Source organism: Bos grunniens, chromosome 6 (assembly GCF_055505025.1).
Source record: "Bos grunniens cultivar Pamir isolate PY7600 chromosome 6, Bosgru_T2T1.0, whole genome shotgun sequence".
NCBI lineage: Eukaryota > Metazoa > Chordata > Mammalia > Artiodactyla > Bovidae > Bos > Bos grunniens.
Genome location: NC_141170.1, coordinates 59577491 through 59598189, shown reverse-complemented (window position 1 = coordinate 59598189; position 20699 = coordinate 59577491). Strand labels below are relative to the sequence as shown.

The window sequence follows — 20699 nt, the reverse complement described above, 5'->3', positions numbered from 1 at the left end:
GCATGAATTCTGAAATAGGTTTAAAAGGTGACTATAGTTTTTGTCTGATTTAAACTATGATTATTTTAATAAACTAGCTTCTTATGTAATAATTTTAAAAATTAACTGTATGCAAACATTTTCCACTTTATGGGATAAAGTTTCACATATATAAACTACATTAGTTATAAAGTCTTTTCAAAGTATCCTCTATTAAACTAGTTTTGTATGCATGTATAGTACTCATAGAATTAAGACTAAATTTTACCTTAATAGGACAATATAATATGGACTCCAGAGTGACAATGTCTGGTTTTAATCCTGCCTCTCTACTTTGCTTATTCATGTAAGCAAAGGGACCAAAAGCTGCACAGACTCTCTATTCTTGGATTTCTTCCTCTTTATAAACTAGGGATAATGACAGTACTTACCCATGTAGCGAAGTTTTAAGCACTTAATAGGTTAACAAAGAGTTTAGAATTGAGCCTGACTAATAATAAGCAGTGTATTAGTGTTAACTATTATCAGTCTTCTGTAACAATTTTTTAAGTGAAACAAAATATGTAACATAAAATTTACAATTTTAATCACTCTTATGTACACAGTTTGGTGTGCATTAAGTACATTTACACTGTTGTACAATCACTGCCATTTATCTCTATTAGGCTGGTACAAAAGTAATTGTGGTTTCAGACCTTGAATTTTAAATCATTATAACTAGGTTCAAACACATCTTTATTAATCAAAATAGGAACCAACACATTTTTTCCCAACTAACACATTTTTGTCAACAAAAAATGAGTTTATTCCTGTATGTAAAAATTTGTGCTTCAGGATTCAACAAACTCTTAGAAAACATTTTCTGCCTCCTGTTGGCTGTGGTAGCATTTTCCTTGCAGAAAACTGTAGAGATGCTTAAAGACGTAGTAGTCAACCAGTGAGAGGTCAGGTGAATATGGTGAATGAGGCAAAACTTCATGGCCCAATTTGTTTAACTTTTTAAGTGTTGGTTTTGCGATGTGTGGTGGAGAACTGTCAGGGAGCAGAACTGGACCATTCTGTTGACTAATCCTGGCTGCAGGCATCGTGGTTTTCAGTGCATCTCATCGATTGTTGAGCATACTTCTCAGATGTAAGGGCTTTGCCAGTATTCAGAAAGCTGAATACGAGCAGCAGACCACCAGACAGTGACCATGACGTTTTTTTTGTGCAAGTCTGGTTTTGGGAAGTGCTTTTGGGGCTTCTTCTTGGTCCAACCATTGAGCTGGTCGTCGCCAGTTGTCAAATAAAATCCACTTTTTGTCGCCTGTCACAATAACCTGAGAAATGGTTCCTTGTTGTTGCATAGAATAAGAGAAGATGACATTTCAAAATGACAACTTTTGATTTGCAGTCAGCTCATGAGCCACCCACTTATCGAGCCTTTTCACCTTTGCAATTTGCTTCAAGTGCCAAACAGCCGTAGAATGGTTGACGGCGAGTTCTTCGGCAACTTCTTGTGTAGTTGCAAGAGGATAAGCTACGATGATTGCTTTCAACCGGTCATTGTCCACTTCTGATGCCCTGCCACTATGCTCCTCATCTTCAAGGCTGTTGTCTCCTTTGCAAAATTTCTTGAACCACCACTGCACTGTACGTTCATTAGCAGTTCCTGGGCCAAGTGTGTTGTTGACTTTGTGAGTTGTCTCCGCTGTTTTACAACCCATTTTGAACTTAAAATCGTTTGAATTTGCTTTTTGTCTAACATCATTTCTACAGTCTACAATAAATGCAATGTCATTAGCAAAAAAAAAAAAGCAAGAAATGCACATTAAAATGATGTAAAACATAAATACATTTATTTAAGAATGTATATGAATATCAAAGAGCAGAGTTCAATAACACAAACCTGCAATTACTTTTGCACAACCTAATAAACAATATTAGGATTAATGTTTTAATAGAATATTTTCATCCTCCCAAACTGAAATGCCGTATCTATTAAACAGCAATGCCTAGTCCCCCACCCCCATCCCCTGGCAACCACCTCATTCTGCCTCTATGAATTTAATTGGACTACTCTAGGATTTCATGTAAGTGGAATCATACACTGTTTGTCCTTTTGGGTCTGGCTTATTTCACTTAGCATAATGAATGTCTTTAAGGTTCATCCATATTGTAGCATGAGTCAGAATTTCACTGCTTTATGTAGTAATAAAAATAATTCTTATGTTTTTATCAGTCAATAGACCTAGAGTGAAAGTTTTTCTGCTCTCTTCTGGCTGGGAAGTATATTCTTGGAGGGCAAGAATCTATCTATTTTGGATACTTATGTATTGCCAACACCCAGCACAATGATGGCAGTCTAATCTGTCTGTATTTGTTAGAAGAACAAATGAGAAGTGTAAAGAGCAATACTCATCTGCCTATAATGCGTTTATTTCTATGCAAGAGGATATCGTGAGTAATATAGAGTTTCTGGAGTAATTAGGTTTCCAAACAAAAGTCATAATGCTAGAATTTAAGGGCAGAGTTGTATATTAGATTCAGGAAAGAATGGAAAAGACAAAAGGAAGCCTGGCAGAAAGTTTCAGAATGTCCTTCCATGTTTTGTTAGCCATGAATTAATAGTTAATAAATCAATCAGAAGTTTCTAAGATATGTGCACAGTATTTATTCTACTGAAGTACTATCATGAACACCTGTCACAAAGAATTTTGTATTGTGTGTAACACATCGCCCAACCAATCTACTAACTGGCATACTTAAGACTTCTAAGGTATCTTTTCACTCTTAAAAGATATTTTAAGATTTTTCAGAAGGCCCAAAGCCATTTTAAATCAAGAGCAGTTTCTGGCATGTAAGCCATTTTTGTTGGGTTTGTTTAATGCTTTGGGGGCAATGGTGTAACTAAAAGCAGAGCAATGGGTTTTACAATGCTCAATTTCAGAGACAAGGTTGGTTGCTACTGAAAATATTTTCAGGGTTCAAGTATATTTCAGGGTTCGTGGATATTTTGGTTAGATGGCAAAAGGACAGCTTGTGACAGGTAAGATCAGGTGGCTCAGGTGGCCTGGGTGTGAGATCAGTAGTAGTTTATGCGGGTGAGGAAAAGCCAGAATTCTAGAAATCCTTTAGAGAATTCTGGCTATCTTTTCCAATGAAATTTCTTCAGTTTTTGCATAACTAAAAATATATTAAGGGGTAAAGCAACTAGAATTCAAAACAGTGGTTAACTGCTGAGCATTTATTCTACACAAGGCATTTTGTTAAGTGCTTTCTATTTAATGATCCATTTAATTCTTAGAACAATCCTTTGAGGAAGGTATTATCATATTGTCTTACTGATGAAGATAAGGAGGCCAATGTTAAGTATGTTGTTACAGGTCAAAGGTCCAGGTTTGAGGAGAAAATAAGAAAATTTGCCCCCAATATTGGCTTTCTACTTTTAGTCCATAAAACTGGAAGTGAGTATAAGAAACACCCATTACTTAGTCAGATTTGGGCCTGGATCAGCTGCCATTAGACGCTGAAAAGGTACTTAGAGACATTTAAAATATAACAAATTTAATAACCCGAAACTTCAGAATTTCATAAATGTTAATTTAAAAACCTAACCCAAACATGATCAAAGACGAGCAGCTGTGAGGTTATTCTCATTGGGAAGGGTAGGGGAGAGAAGTAAGTTGTTGATGTATATTAAAGTTTACTATAACAAGTGGAATTAAAGAGCAAGATATACTTGTTCATGTGTCATGACACCTATTTACTCCATTCTGGGACTTCTGTATCAAAAAAGTAGCCGTTTATATTTAGTAAACCCCATGCAACTATGTGAAGCAGACCAAGATAATAATATCCTTGCTAATAAATAGAAATACCAAAATACCATATCCTAATTTAGGAGATCTCTCTTCAAATTGTTGTCCTGAAGGTTATGAGATTAAAAATAAATGCCATCATAACTTACTGAGGAAAACCAGGGGGCAGTTTTCACTCCCAAATGGCTAGGTATTTGGCTGTTATGGATGGCAACTAGGAATAAAACAAAATGTCTAAACTCAAAGTTCAGAAAGAATGGAGTACATTACCTTTGCAAGTCAATCTGTCTCTCTGTCGGTGCTGCCTTTTTGGCTGTGTCTTGCAGTTTGGGTGCTTTGGCATTACCTGCTTCCAGACCTCCAGGGCTCTCCTGACTGACTGCAGCTCTCTTTCTTCCCTTACTAAGAGGTTTATTTATATCATCATTTTTGGTTGCATTGCCCTGAGATTCAGATTTGGGTCGACGTCCTCTCCTGGGTTTTGAAGGGGCAGGTGGTCCTGATTCATCTGCTTTCTCATCTGTTTTTTGTTGGATATTCTCTGCACCAGCTGCTGTTACTGTTCTTTTCTTTCCTCGGTCACTGCTGATGTTGCCCTGGGCAGACTGATCAGAATTAATTTCCTAGAAGAGCAGAAAACAATTTTATGAACAGAAATTCCTTAAATATCACTGATCTGACTAGAAGAAGCATTCTGCAAGTTATTTTAGGAGTTGGGATTTCAGGGTTTCTAACTCACTGCTTATGTCCCACGAGGAATGTAAATTCCTTAAGGGTAAGGACTGAACATGATACCTAACCATGCTGCTGCTGCTGCTAAGTTGCTTCAGTCGTGTCCGACTCTATGCGACCCCACAGATGGCAGCCCACCAGGCTCCCCCGTCCCTGGGATTCTCCAGGCAAGAACACTGGAGTGGGTTGCCATTTCCTTTTCCAATGCATGAAACTGCAAAGTGAAAGTGAGGTCACTCAGTTGTATCCGACTCTTAGTGACCCCATGGACTGCAGCCTACCAGGTTCCTCCATCCATGGGATTTTCCAGGCAAGAGTACTGGAGTGGGGTGCCATTGCCTTCTCCGTACCTAACCACAGTGCGTGGCATATATTATACTCAGTAAATATGTATTAAATGGTACAGGCAGTTACATGAGAAAACCTACTCAGCTGTTCTTTCACACTCATTTTAAATAAAAACGTCCTTTTTATTGCTAGTATGTTCTTAATGCTACAACTTTTCAAAAGCAGGGAGGATGTTTTCATAATTCAATGTTATTTTCTTTCTCTATGATGCGTCTAACTATAATAATCTTCATAGTTCTGTAACAGAAAGTTCTTTATCATCTCACTTCACTCATTCATTCAAACTTTTGTCTCTTCTTATTGGATCGGTCATTAACCTACTTCTTCCTGAACATTCTCTTTTTTTTCCTCTTTCTAGTTTGGCATACATATTGTCATCTAAAATGTTTAAGCTAATAAAATTCGATTTTAGTGTAACAGACATAACAGACATTAGGAGGAATAATAGTTTTCAGGATGAAAGTGACCTTTATACAAATGAAATTTAGGAATCAACTGTAATAATTTGAATTGATTCAAGGGAAACAAAGGAACACTATCATCATCCAAAAAATTAAGACTATATCTTTTCAGTTAATTAACTTTCATTTCCCCTCAAAATGTTTTCAGAATGACTGGGAAACACATATAAATCTTTCATGTTTCAAGATAATTTACTTAAATGAAAACTCATGAAAATAGTATCTTAAGTTAGAAAATCCAAAAATCAGTGTTTCATGTTGAGGATTTAAAACATTAAAGTAAACTTTATCTTAAGAGAACAGATAATACATGAAGGAAAAAGAGTAAGGTGGTCCACACAGGGTAAACTGTTGAACAGTATACAGCGGATTAGACAGAGATATGCAAAGTCACCTGGTGAAAGATGGTGATTCCTGGGCAAAATAAAAAGGCCAATAAAGATGACTAAGTGTGGTTAAACCTGAAGTTGAAACCATTCACTCAACTTAGTGTCTATTACATGTAGTGGCTGCTATGCATAGATTGGGGAACAAAACTGATACTGTTCTGGTCCTCAACAGATGAGCATAATAGATGATTAATCTTTTTTAAAGAGTAAACAAACATTTAAGTACAGATTACCCTAAGTGCTAAAGACATTAAAGAAAGGGGAATTCAGGAAAAAATAAATAAATAAATAAAAGGAAACACCAATTTGATTATTCTGGGGAATAACAGTATCAGAGCAAGGCTTACCATGTGGAAAGTAAAGTGTTCTAGACAGATGCAAGAGGCAGCATGAAGCACCCAAAGAAGGACAGAGCTTGGAAGATTAAGTAACTTGAAGTGATGTGAGACTGGTGTATGGCAGGAGAAGCAAGCATGGGCCAGATCATGAATGCTTTATGGGACCTTTAAGAAATCTGATTTTATTTTCAGTGCTAATAAAAGTTGTTGTTGTATAGTTGCTAAGTTGTGTCCGACTCTTTTGTGACCCCATGGACTGTAGCCCACCAAGGTCCTCTGTCCATAATAAAAGTCACTGACTTTAAATAGAGGGCAAACAGAATCCAAATTATCTTTTTAAAAAGATCACATTGGGTGCTATATTGGGTGACTAGATCAGAAGGAAGCAAGAGTGTTAACGAGAAGGTATAACTACTACAGCATCAGAAGTTGAGTTACTGAGTTCCCTGGTGGCCTGGGTTTGATCTCTAGTTAGTGAAGTTCCCACAAGCTGTGCGGCATGGCCGGAAAAAAGAAACAAAAACAGATAATTTAAAAAAGGGCAAATATGAACAAGCAATTCACATAAGAGTACATCCAAATGGTCAACAAAAGTAAATATAAAATTAAAACAATAGTGGGGTATTAGTTTTGATACTTTAAAACAGAAAAAGATTCAAAAGAACTATAAAACCTGCTGATGGTGGATATGTAGAGAAAAAAGTACCCGCTTAGTAGAAATGTCAGGTGTTCTAACTTTCTGAGAAAACAATATGGAAATATCTAAAATCTCTAGTATTTTACTACTTGACCCAGCAATCCCACTACTAGAACTCAGCCCCTAGAAAAAAAATCACAAGTTTAATGCAACATTGTTTGCACTAACAAAGAAGGGGGAAAGGATTTATGTGTATACAAGTAAGAAAATGATAACTCTGGAGAGAAAAATTTGAACACACAAGATAAGGCTGTTTAATAGGGAAAAAAAGACTGTATTAAAAGTCATGTACATGATCATATTTACATATTTATGAACATTATGTATATGTGCATATGGATAACAAACTCATGCAAAAACCAAATGAAGAGGCATGAAGGCATAGTCATGCCTACAGTCAGCTACAGGCATGAAGAAAGACTCTAAAGGGCAACACTGGCAGTACTGCTTGCCTGCATCCGTGGAATGTTAGTATCTTACTTCTTTTAACCACCTCTCGTATTCATTCTTCATATTACAATTTGATTTCTCTCACTGAGTGAATAATAGAAAATGTTCTGATCTGTAAACATACATATCCAACTTGTTGGATAGTTTTTATTTATATAACTAATTAACTGGTTTACATATCAACCTCTTCGAGAAACTGGTTAGCAAGAAACACTCCCTTAGATCATATCTTCTTTTAATATACTAGCAACACACTGTTTTGAGCATGCAAGACTGAGGACCAGATCCTGGAAAGAAATGATCATATCAATTTATGGGAGATCTGACTGGGAAGCTATCAGGCTTTTGCCAAAACACGACATGTCTCTTTAGGCAACACTGAATCGTTAAAACATTCTTTGGAAGTATGAAAAAGTTAAAACAGGGTTTGGAACAAAACAATATAATATTACAGGTCAAGCGAAGTCACATTTTGGCCCCTCAAAAATTAGAATTTAAATATCCAATTTATCTTTTATACAATTTTACCACAGAGGTTGGGAAGGTTATAGATTAGCCGTTTGTACTAGTTAAACATTTGCATCTCTGTACTACCTCTTAATACACATGACAAGCATGTTTAACTAAGTATCTGTAACAATATGCATTTCTGAATTGAAGCATGTTTATGCTGAATATTTAATTCTATAAAAAGATCCCACAATATCTAAATCTATTGGCTTCTGAATTCTAACACCTTTGAGAGGTTCCCTGAATCTACTGACATAGTGAAGTTCAGCTAGCAAAGAGCACAGAGTATGGACAGTGAGAGACTGACCAAAAAATGAACCTTATCAGGACTTCCCTGGTGTCCAGTGGTTAAAAACCCACCTTCCACTGCAGGGGATGCAGGTTCGATCCCCGGTCAGGGAACTTAGATCCAACATACCACAGGGTGACTAAGCTTGCATGCCTCAACCAAGCCTCAATGTAGCCAAATAAATAAATAAATATGTATATAAATGCTTGGGGCTGGTGCACTGGGACGACCCAGAGGGATGGTACGGGGAGGAAGGAGGGTTCAGGATGGGGAACACGTGTATACCTGTGGCAGATTCATGTTGATGTATGGCAAAACCAATACAATATTGTAAAGTTAAAAAAAAAAAAAAGGATAGGGGCATTAAAAAAAAAACCCCTATCTGTTCAGTTTGAGTTCACACAACGAGTTTCGATAGGAAAGGTTCAGCTACTGTGGAATGACTGTATAGTCCTATATTTTATGTACCTGAGGGTAATTCCTAAAACATCTTATAAATACCATAAATATATGGTGTGTAAAAAAAGTATGTCAAAAATATGATTCTATGGAAAAAAAATATTACTATTCTTATACTATTCCAACTGAGGAAAGTTATCCTCCTACCAATGTTACATTCCTTTCTATCCTGCCAAAAAATTAAGAATATTGGGAGCTATAGATAAAAGATCCACCATCAAAGAAAGAATGCAGCTGTTAAATACATAAAAACTCAAACATTATGGCTAGCTCATAAGTTTAACTTAAACAAACAAGAAGTGTTGATCTCTGGCGGGAGTCAATGAAGTATTTGAAAACAAGATCTCAAAACCCCTCAGGTCCTATTCTTTCAAGGCACTGGGAAAAGTAGTGCGGTAGAAGGATACCATTATGGGTGACACACAAGCTCTGGTTAAATGAAGAAAGTGAACACAGAATCATTTCTGGAGAGAGAAAGCACAGTAAGCATAGGTACACACATGTATAGTATGTAGTATACATTAATGTACTGACCGTGGGTTTTTCACTCCTGTCATGAAACTGTAGTAAGAATCTCCATGGGAGAAACTCATTAAATTTAAAAATTTACCTTATTCTTTACTGGGTCAATATTCTTTACTGGTGTGACAGAAATAATTCTTACAGGGTTCTCCTCATTTTCACTAACACCAGTTTCTGCTGCCTCTGAACTCTGTTCCCTGTTGAAGAAAAACAAACCAAAGCTTCTTCATTTGACCACATGAATACAAACTTTACTCTCACTATACCAATAAGAAAACAGGAGGCTTAGACTGGCTTAGAAGGCTGGCCAAGTTAGCAAGACTCATATCTGTGGCTACAGCCTACTGCCCTATTACACCAAGTTACTGATTTCCACTTAACCTTACTAATCTAAGAAAGAAATGACTGCCTAAAGTCACCTGATAGATTAGTTGTCAAGAAACAAACAACATAACTCTTCTATAAGCCTATCTGCTGGGGTGGAAAACGCTAAAACCAAGCAAAAGTACAGCAGATTAAGACTATCATTTTCTTCAGTCTGTGTTCTTAATTATTTCTGTAAGACAGGGGGCTGCTAGAAAAGGCCACGGGAGAGGTGTTTGACGCCCACCATCCACGTAAACCACAGATGCCCCACGTTAATATTTTTATATCTTTGGATTCTACTGCTAAAAATGTGTTTAAAACACTACCAGTTGAATTTATTCTTAAAATATGAATCAGAATAAAATCTTTAAAAGCCTCATTATTCAATGTTTGTAAGAGTAGGGTCAGGTGGAAATTTTTATGCAGTAGCTAAGACAGTAAACACCTGACATGTTAAACATGGAATCTTTAACAATAAGTGGCAAATGTTATTAACAATGTTATCTTTATTCATGCTATACTAAATCTCGAGTTAAAAAGCATATAAATAAATTTGTTTAAAGAGTTATATTTTCAGTTTTCCTAAGTGTTAAATTTGCACATATACACACACACTTCCAAGTAAATTAGTTTTACTGTACTACAAATTCTTTTTTTTTTATTTAACTTTTCTATACATTTAGAATGCTAAATGGTTTCCCAAAGTGTAATACACACTCAATTACCATCATTAATTATACTAAAATTCAGCAGTATGTTTTTTACTAAGATGTTCCCTAAAGTCCATTTTTGTGATGTGCTTTAAGAAAAGGAATTGAAAGATGTATCAAGTAGTGAGTGATCATAACAAAAACAACTGAAGAAAAAAAATTGCCTTGGTCGATTTCCGGTGGAAGGGTTCAGCTCTGAATTTACATTAATATTGCTTCCGGTCTCAGCTCCAGTGCTTCTAACATATGGTTTCCTTCCCGTTGCTGACAAAGGCTTGTTTACAGCACCTAGTACTCCAGCAGGTTTTGGCTAGAAATTACATATATGCATGTTATTTTATACCTTACTAAAAGGAATACATATAAATTTATACACATGTAAGGGATTATTGTTCTGCTTAAGCCCAGGAATTGTTAAGACAGTTGTTATTGGGAAGTTAAATCCTAAATTTATTAGAAATGATAATTCTTTAATACTGTGTCTGAACATAATTTGAAGTCAGAAGTATTACTTCTTTTAAAAATAACTATGCAAAAAAAACCACAACTATGCACTATTTAATTATTCTTTATTGTTCAATTAAAATAAAAAGTGCCCCTAAAACACAGTGAAATACATACTGAGTAAGACATAGTAATGCCTTACAGATAAAAAACTACTGAGTGTATATAGTTTTAACAGTTTAGATTCTTTATTAAATATTAAATTTCCTTTTTCCTTTTAGATAGCATATTACCTTTATAGGATATAAACTAACTTATTAATACTTTAAAATTATTTCTTTTTTCTTACACATCTAAATTTATTATATCATTTTTCAGGGAAATTTGCTTTGTGAATTCTAAATAACTTGAACCCTATCCGTACTGATGAGGACACATGGTTTTAACTCAAAAATGGTTCATGGCAGAAAAAAGTCCAAGAGAACAAATGCTTTAGATGCTACAATCCACAACATGATGTCTAAGAATCAGGAACCATAAAACCTGAGGGATGTTTAAAGGTTAGCAGTAATATGCACAGGAGATAAAGATCCCCCAATTATCTAGTATATAATACCTTTCCTGTTAACAGAAGTACTCTTGTCTCTTCTGAAATATAACTCTTGTCATTACAGAAGTCCTATCAAAAAAAAAAAGTGAACATGCATATTTTTATTGTTCATAAAAGACTTTTCAGGCATTATGCCTTACAGTAACAGGTTCATTTATGCTATGAAACCTATCAAATCATCAAAGCATTATTTCATGAACCATACCATAAGTTTAGTTTTAAAATTAAATCAAGTGACACACAAGACTTAGTCAAATTTAGAGATAAATTAGGCAAATTACTTTTTGTTTTTGTCCATGCCACATGGCTTGTGGGATCTTAGTTCCTTGACCAGGGACTGAATCCAGGATATTGGCATTGAAAGTATGGAATCCTAACCACTGGATCACCAAGGAATTCCCTTAAATCACATTTAAAATAAAACATACTTCTTCTATTAGTTTCCAGTTTACTCAATGAACTGTGTTCACCTACACTCTATTATAAAATTTACTTCCTTTTTTGGCTGTGTCACACATGTGGGATCTTTCCCACCAAGGGTTGAACACAGGCCCCCTGCAATGGACGTGCAGACTCTTTAACCACTGCACTACCAGGGAATTTACTTCTGTGCTCCCAAAGCACCCAAAATGGTACTAAGCATATATCAGGCACTTAATACTCACTAAAAGAACCCCACATAGGATCTCAAGAAAAACTGTTTTTGTTTGGTTGCTAAGTTGTGTCTGACTCTTTTGCAAATCCATGGATGGTAGCTCACCCAGACTCCTCTGTATATAGGACTTCCCAGGCAAAAATACTGGAGTGGATTGCCATTTCCTTCTCCAGGGGATCTTCCCAGTCCAGGGATCATACTCCTTTCTCCTGCATTGGCAGTGGATTCTTTACCATTGAGCCACCAGGGAACCCTCAAGAAAATTATCCTTACTGAAACAAAAAAAATCTTTTACTTTAATTAAAAATATTTTGTTTCTTAGAACCATAAGTAGACTGCAAATCATAAAGGTAAATACACCATCAAAATCTAATAAAGGCGATCATAATGTTCTTGGGCAGCAGTGATATTAACTAGTTAATAAATGAATTTAAACCAAACGTGGACACTGATGATACTTTCTTAAAAGTTATATCTATACAAAACTTAAAGAGTTCAATCTGATTATGTGGTGGCTCTCTCTGTTAATTACCCTGGGAATAGCACGAGTAAACCACAAGACACAGAAGCCAAATGATCTGTTATCATCCGGATGTTCATCATTTCTAAGTAATCACCTTGAAAATTATTTTTTCTTTTACTAAGTTGATCTTCACACTAGTGTCATAGAAAAGAACAAAATGGCTTAAATGTGCCTATGAAGAAATCATACTTTCGATATGAAGTCTAGGCAAGGCTGTATCTTTCTTTTCTTCCTTACAAAGGCTTTTATACAGCCAAAATAAATGTTACATCAAGATATACTATAATATCACTAGGCTCATGATCTTAATATCCCTAATGTTCTTGTGTTTGAACTTACACCATATTAAAAGCAGTATATTAGAAAAGGAAATGAGGCAAGATGCTCACTGAAAATGGAAACTCTAAGTATTATTATGAAGGCTAAAAACATTCTAAGTTTCATATCAAAACAAAAATCAATTAGAATGAGATAGTAACAAACAGCAACTTAAATTCTCGATGACAGGACTACTACTGTATGTAAATTCTATATAGGTACTATTCTAGTCATAATAGCCCTGGGTCAGCAATAAAGTAAATTTAAATTCAAGAGCTCATGTAGGAGTATTTATAAAGACCAGTAAATTCAATTAGAAGGCAAGTAACTTTGCAATCTTTATTATTCCTATTAAAACCAGGCATAAATTCTGAGTACTAGATCATTAAAGAAAACTGGATACAAATTTTTGTTGAAATTTTTAAATGCCATATTTTTTCCATTAAAAATATTGATTTTTTTAAAAAAACAACAGGAAAGTTAAAACTTCAAAATGTCACCTTAAAGTGGATAATAAATAAAATGCAATCTGTTAAAAAAAAAAAAGTCTTAAAATCCAAATTAGCTGGAAAAATTTAAAGAGCTATTAGTTGGCTGAAAAATTTACTTACGTGGAAAACTTCATTTGTTGCTAGCAGAATAAATGTACTATGTATTATTAATAATGTTATTATTATTGTTCAGTCACTAAGTTAGGTCCTACTCTTTTGCAGCCCCATGGACTGCCTGCTAGGCTCCTCTGTCCATGAGATTTCCAGGGCAAGAATATTAGACTGGGTTGCTATTTTCTTTTCCAGGAGGTCTTCTGAACACAGGGATAGAACCCACGTCTCCGGCATTGGCAGGCGGATTCTTTACCACTGAGCCACCTGGGAAGCCCCATTATTAACAATACCACTAATTAATGCTTCCTTTTGACTAACTCTTATAGACCTAGGCATATTAGTAATAGTTCACAGGTATTATCATCATCTGCATTTTAGAGATGAAGAAATTGAAGCTTAGAAGAGTTAACTTGGGTGCGTGTTCAGTGGTTTAGCTGTGTGTCTGACTATCTGTGACCCCACAGACTAGCCTACCAGGCTTCTCTGTCCATGGAATTTTCCCAGCAAGAATTCTGGAGTGGGTTGCCATTTCCTCCTCCAGGGGATCTTCATGACCCAGGCATCAAACCCATATCTCCTGCATTGCAGGCAGATCCTTTACGGCAGAGCCGCCGGGGAAGTCTGTTAACTTCGAATCCAGGTCTGTCAATTGCCAAGACCAATTCCATTCATACTGATACTTTATTTCATATATAGATGTATATAATTTACACTCTACAATTTTATTTCTTGTCTGAAAAAATACTAACAGTGTTTTAACAGGATGAGATGAAAACAATTTAAGAAATTTGAAAATTCCTCTTACATATTAGAAATATCCAGAAGGAATAGCTCACATAGGAACACCACCACCAAGCTTGATTTGTATTCTCTACTCTGTAAGGTGAGAATGATATTTTTCAGGCTTTGGAAGACAATCTCCCCTTTCTTGATAAACTCACAGAGGTATTTTTTATTTACTTTGTAGTTAAGACAGTCTAGTATTTGCCACCAGGATGACAGTAACAAATTTAAACAAGTTCAGTACAGTAGAAAAATGAAGAGAAGAAAGTTACCTTTTCAGGTTGTGTAAAAAATTTCACTGGCAGGACTGGATCCTTTGGTGACTCTGCATTGCACAAAGCACTTTTACTATTTATCACGCACAGGGCCACATCACACACTGTATAAAGTTTCTAGGGAGGGAACAAATCACGTTAACTTTCAGGAGGGCAAAATAAGCACAGGTACCAGTTTTACCCAATATGTAACACGGAATCAACACAGTAATATGGGGCTATTGTTTATTCCTTGAACATTCTGCATGTTGTCTCTGGCACTTCTTCTGATGTAACTTCCTAGTAACAAGAACAAAAAAGTCCCCTTCATTTTACTTTAACATGAATGCCAAGTATGCATTAAAAACAACAAACTAAAGGAAACATACAAGAATATCTACTGGTCTGTAACACTTACTAGTTCTTAAGATAGCATAGTTATAAATTTCACTAGTTCTTATCCCCATGCTCTGTACATATTTTAATATCTTTTTCAGAGTAATAAACAGTCTTCAAAAATTAGAATTCAATGTAATGAAAGAAAAAGTACATATATTTATAAACTATAAGCATATATTTTTATAAGCATTCTGTAATCTATTTATTATACAACAGGAAAAACAAGTGGGACAAGGGTCACATTGCTTTTTCCGTGTAATTTCTTAATAGTCACTGGCCTAATATATATCTTACTTCATTTGTCTTGGATTCATCTGGAGACTGGGCATCTTTTGTTAGCTTGATATTCTCTGCCATCTTTTTCATAAAGGCATGGCTATTATTTTCATTTTTTGTCATTAAAACTTCAAGCATGAACCAGAGGCACCTAAATGAAACATATTCACTTAGTAAAGAGACTAATTGCAGGTTCTTTTGCTGAGTGGATAAAATAGTTTACTGGGAAGTTCTGTTGTTCGAGTATACAAAGAATAAAACTCTAATGATTAATAGAAATATCTTGTTAATAACATTCAATTAAAATAGGATATAACATCACAAATAACAAACATGAACATATAGCTTAATATGAGAAAGCCTGACAGTTTCATGAGGCATACACATGAAGAGTCATTCTATAGGTATTTAATAAACATTTAGATAATATAATGTGTATTAATATCCAGCAATGACGAGCAAACCAGCATACAGCATAGTCTTGCCATTTTGACCATTTGTAAGCTATTTATCCTATGACCTAGGGCTCATATGTAATTCTACTGTGACATAACTCTGAATTTCATGTGTTATGAGACTGGTGTGCATATAACGAGTAATTCAGCGAAACAGTCACATTTCAAATCATTTTTCTGTTTTCCGCTTATTTATTTTATAGTCATTTAATACATAAAGTGTCTGGTGACACCTGAATTTCTAAGTAAATTGGGATGAAGATTAGAATCATCTGAGGAACTTACATTGCCAAATCTAGAATCAAAATCTATTATTAAGTTCCCATGATGATTTTTTAGGCAACCACCATGGACTTACTGCTTTACTCTATCAAGAGGAGAAAAAAATCACTTGAAGATAATCTGTGTGTACTTCTTTGCCTATAGTATATATATATGTTTTTAAAGACTACTGTAAAGGAAAATTTAGCATTAGGTTAATGGAGTTTGCTTTTAGTAGACCTGTCTTGCAAAAATACCAAACTCAGTCCTTCAGGTAGGAATGAAAGAACACTAAACAGTATCTTGAAACCGTAAGAAATAAAAAAAAAAAAAAACTGGTAAAGGTAACAAAGCTAAAATATAAGGCCAGCATTACTGAGCTTCTGATTTGTAACTCCTTTTTAAATATATGATTTAAAAAGCAAATGCAGGGAATTCCCTGGTGGCTCAATGGTAAAGAATCTGCCTGCCAATGAAGGAGACAAGGGTTTGATTCCTGATCCAAGAAGATCCTATATGTTGCAGAGCAACTAAGTCCTTGTACCCCAATTGTTAAGCCTGTGTGCCAGAGCCCAGGAACCACAACTATTGAGCCCATGTGCCACGACTACTGAAGCCCACGTGCCTCAGAGCCTGTGCTCTGCAAGAGAAGCCACCACCATAAGAAACCTGAGCACCGCAACTGGAGAGCAGACTCCACTCTCTACAACTAGAGAAGAGCCTGCCAGCAACAAAGACCCAGCACAGCCGAAAACAAGTAAATAAACCAAAAGCATAAAAATAATCACATCTATGTGAAAAGAAATGATATATAAAGATATAATTTGTATCAATTACAATATAAAGGGAATGAAACAGAGATGTATAAGAGCAGAGAAGGAAGTGGCAACCCACTCCAGTACTCTTGCCTGGGAAATTCCATGGATGGAGGAGGCTGGTATGCTACAGTCTATGCGGTTGCAAAGAGTTGGACACAAAGGAGCGATTTCATATTTCACAAGAGCAGAGTATCTCTACACTAGTGAAACTAAGTTGCTATTATTCAAAATAGGTCGTTACAACTTTAAGATGTTAAGAGTAATTATGTATAATCGGTTCCTCTGTATATGAAGTTTGTCTGTATCTGTGGGTCTACCCGCTGTGGATCTTAAAGCACTACAGTATTTATTATTGAAAAAAATCTGCATGTAAGTGGACCTGCACAGTTCAAACCTATTCATGCTGTAAAGTTCAACTGTAAATACAAAAATGAGAGGCAGTAATGGAGCAATTAAATAACAAAAAATATATAAGACACAGAGAAAACTAATAGTTATATGGCAGAATTACGTATCAGTAATTACTTTAAATGAAAACAGATTAAATCTCCCAATTAAAAAGCAGACAAGCAGAGTAGATTAAGGGAGAAACAAGATCCATATATATATCTTGTCTATAAAAGACTCATTTCAGATACAAAAACACAAAGTAATTGAAAGTTAAAGGATGGGGAAAAAATACATTTCATACAAACAGTAACCAAAAGAGAGCTGGTAGCTATTTTATAATTAGACAAACTGGATTGCAAAAGACCCAGAAGGACTGTGTTGGAGAGGATATGACTATTATAAACACAAACCTAACAACAGAGTCCCAAAACCTATGAAGCAAAAATTGACAGAAGTAAAGGGAGAAATACATGTTCCACAATAAGAGATTTCAATACCTTATTTTCAATAATGGATAGAAAAGACAGAGAGGAGACCAAAGAGAAAACAGAGAACTTGAACAACACCATAAACCAATCAGACATATCAGACACAGATGGAATACTCCAACTAACAATAGCAGGACACACAGTTTCTTCAGGTGAACTTGGAATATTCTCTAGGACAGACCATAAGTCTTAACAGGCCTCGACAGCAAGCCACAAGTCTTAAAACAGTATCTTTTCTGACCAGAACAGCATGAAACTAAAAGTCAGTAACAGAAGGAAAACAAGGAAAACTGGAAAACTCACATATATATGAAAACTAAACCACACTTTGCACTTTTTTTTTGGCCATGTTGCTTGCAAGATCTTAGTTCCCTGACTAGGGACTGACCTGGGCCCTTTGCATTAAAAGCGTGGATCCTAACCACTAGACAGCCAGGGAATTCCCAAACCACACTCTTAAAACAATCAATGGGTCAAAGAAGAAATCACAAGAAGAATTAGAAAATACCTTAAGACAAATAAAAACACAACATACTATACTAATAGGATTCAGCACTGGTAGTGCTGAAAGGGAAATTTGTATCTGATAACACCCTGTATTAAAAAAAAAAAGTCTAATGAATAATCTAACTGTATACTTTAAGAAACTGTACACCTTAACTAGAAAAAGAAAAGTTACAGTAACTTGAAATGTTCAGAGATATTCAAAAGCATTGCCTACTAGGTAGAATCAAAAAGTATGTGCCAGTGATTTCAGTTCTAACTTGAATGACTTCAGTGCTCTTCCCACATCATTACTCCTCTCTTAAGTCTAACCTTTTTCCACATGATGGCCTTGAACTGAAACAGGGCTCAAAGTTTGCTTAACACAGACCTAGTGTTCTAGGCGAACATATACATTATTTTTTTGCTTTATCAAAGTGCTTTCTGGGAAATCCCAAAATAAAAGTTATAAAAAAAAAAGAATTTGCAAATAAAATATATTTATAAAATAAACAGAAATCAGAATTAGAAGACATTTTAGGAATTACCTATTTCATATCCTGTATTTTATGGATAAAGCAACTGAAGCAGAGAAGCTCAGAGAAGTAAAGCTTTTACTCACATAGCTGGGACTAGAACCTATGTCTCCTTAAAGAGCTACAGGAGGCAGAAATAAATGTTGATTACCACACAACTTAGCGACTGAACAACAACAACAACCTCAAATAAGATTAGAACTAAAAGGTGTCATGTCCCATATAAAAAATCATAGTAATTTAAATACAAGCTGAAGGGACCGATTTAAAGGTACAAAGCAAAAGCATATCAATGGCAAAGTAAATACTGCTTTAAAGTTTCTTGGAGTCATTTGTAGATAATTCTAGGCCATTGTGTACTTGTTTACTCACCATGCATCAATATACAAAGTTCTATTTTACATAAAAACACTTAAGTATTCTGCAATTGTTTACTTGCCTGTCTTTCCACCAGAGACAAACCTCTCTGTGACTGGTGTAACATATCTAATTTTGTATTACCATAGTCCTGCCACAGAGTATCTTTTATGTGTGTGCATGCTTTTGAGGCATCTTTTGAGGTTGAAAGTGTAGCTTTACAGAGAGAAATTTTCCCTACATGGCTTTCACATGGCTTTCTAAATGATCAAACTGACGTAACTGAAGCCCATTTAACACAAACAATAAAAATAACATAAAAACCAAGTCAATCTATTTCAAAGACTCAGCTAAAGCTAACTGCAAACAACAGCAAACAAACAAAACCACCAAACAGAACTTATTAGACAGAAACAATTTTGTAAGATGAAAGTTAAAATTTACAATAAAAGAAAACCATAAAAAATTTTATTCTAATGGGGACAGTAACATAAAAATTAAGCCTTTTTTAAAAAGTAAAAATATTTTAAAAAATTCTTTAAAAATCAACATGACTTACTCTTTAATATCACGAAGCTGATCAACATCTTGTGATCTTGTAAAATCTGGATCATGAGCTAGCAGGTGAATCATATACGGAACTACATACTCAGGCAACAGTGATAATAGTTTCTCTAGAGTGAAAACATTATTATCAACAATAGTAATAATAGCTTTTATAAAAATCTCTCCCTAATTTAATGTTCTAACCACTTCAGTTAACATTTTTCCCTCAATTATTTCTAAATTAGAGGCAACATATCATCTGGATGATACTGAAATACTTTTTTCAATTTTGAAGGCTACGAAAGACAAAGGATTAATTTAAGATTGAGTCCCTGGCAAAGCTAGGGACTTTACTTTCCAACATCAGAGCAATGTGTTCAAATCAAGCCATGCTGCTCATCCTATAAAATGCAGTTCTTCCTTATATGCATTATAAACAGGACTCAGAAACTAAAACCTTAAATTTTACATACATCTTAACTGCAACAGCAACATTCTATAAAAGTCCCAGTGTTATACACTGTTGGCTTGGCCATCTTATGGAAAAACATGAATGAACTTACTGGCCAACCCAATACAACAGAAATATAAGAAATAAAACCCTCCACAAATGGATACATTGACAAGATGTATTTGCACACAGCACTTTGAAAGTTACTTACCAGTAGCCATGGGGTTCTGTTTAATGTACTCCCTGCGTATACTGATGTTTTTTAGTAAACACTGTCGTGCATGTGCTCTTCTCTCCTTCACAGGATCTTTGGCACACAAGGCAAAGATGGCCATATACTCCAATGGGAGCAGTAACTTCACAAGTGCCTTGTGTAGCTTCTGAGCAAATATCTGCCTTACTTGATAGCACTCATCCTACAGCAGCACAAAACCAAAACTACTTAAAAATATTAGTATTTTTTAAGTCATTAACAAAAACCCCTAGTTTTTTAAAAACTGGCAAACATTTACAAAAGAACACTTTAAGCATTTTTAATGTCTTCATTAAAAAAAGATATAATTATACTAAGAAAGTAAAAACTGTGGGGAGATAACTGGTTAGAATAGTAATAACAGCAATCCCTTTTGTGCATACATCCACAGAGTAAATGGATACTTAATCTGTATTAAGTATATAATCGTATTAATAAATTTAATGTTGAAGGCCAAGTAAATCACAAAAGAAGACTGTTACTTACATTAATAACAAGTGCACAGAGCTGAAACTGTTCTGGGGTTATAATTTCATGGTAACAAGGTTCCTGAGCAAGCTTCATTATGGCACTACCAGCAGCTAATCGCAAGCGAGACATATCAGATTTACTATAAACAAACAAGAAAGAAAGAAACATTTCCTATAACCATTATCATTCATAAAGCGCTTTGATCCCTTTATAACTGTTAAGGTCTTTAGCATAATTTACACTTAAATTGACATAATGTATAAATATGGGAAA

The 20699-nt window shown here is 35.0% G+C and overlaps 1 protein-coding gene across 5 annotated transcripts in view; it reads right to left on the bottom strand.

The window, feature by feature from the left end:
- The window catches only part of PDS5A (PDS5 cohesin associated factor A), a 133755-nt gene that overhangs the window by 8207 nt on the left and 104849 nt on the right, over positions 1-20699 (bottom strand). For 3 of the 5 annotated variants that reach the window (XM_086406072.1, XM_086406076.1, XM_086406074.1), the window contains 9 exons: positions 20442-20565; positions 19914-20118; positions 19265-19379; positions 14936-15068; positions 14261-14380; positions 11111-11173; positions 10215-10360; positions 9063-9171; positions 4050-4402 (listed from right to left, as the gene is read on the bottom strand). In XM_086406072.1, the coding sequence (XP_086262198.1) occupies positions 4050-4402; positions 9063-9171; positions 10215-10360; positions 11111-11173; positions 14261-14380; positions 14936-15068; positions 19265-19379; positions 19914-20118; positions 20442-20565 (1368 nt within the window). Of the gene's footprint in view, positions 1-4045; positions 4403-9062; positions 9172-10214; positions 10361-11110; positions 11174-14260; positions 14381-14935; positions 15069-19264; positions 19380-19913; positions 20119-20441; positions 20566-20699 lie in introns of those variants that run through there. The other 2 variants (XM_086406075.1, XM_086406077.1) reach the window with 1 other exon arrangement.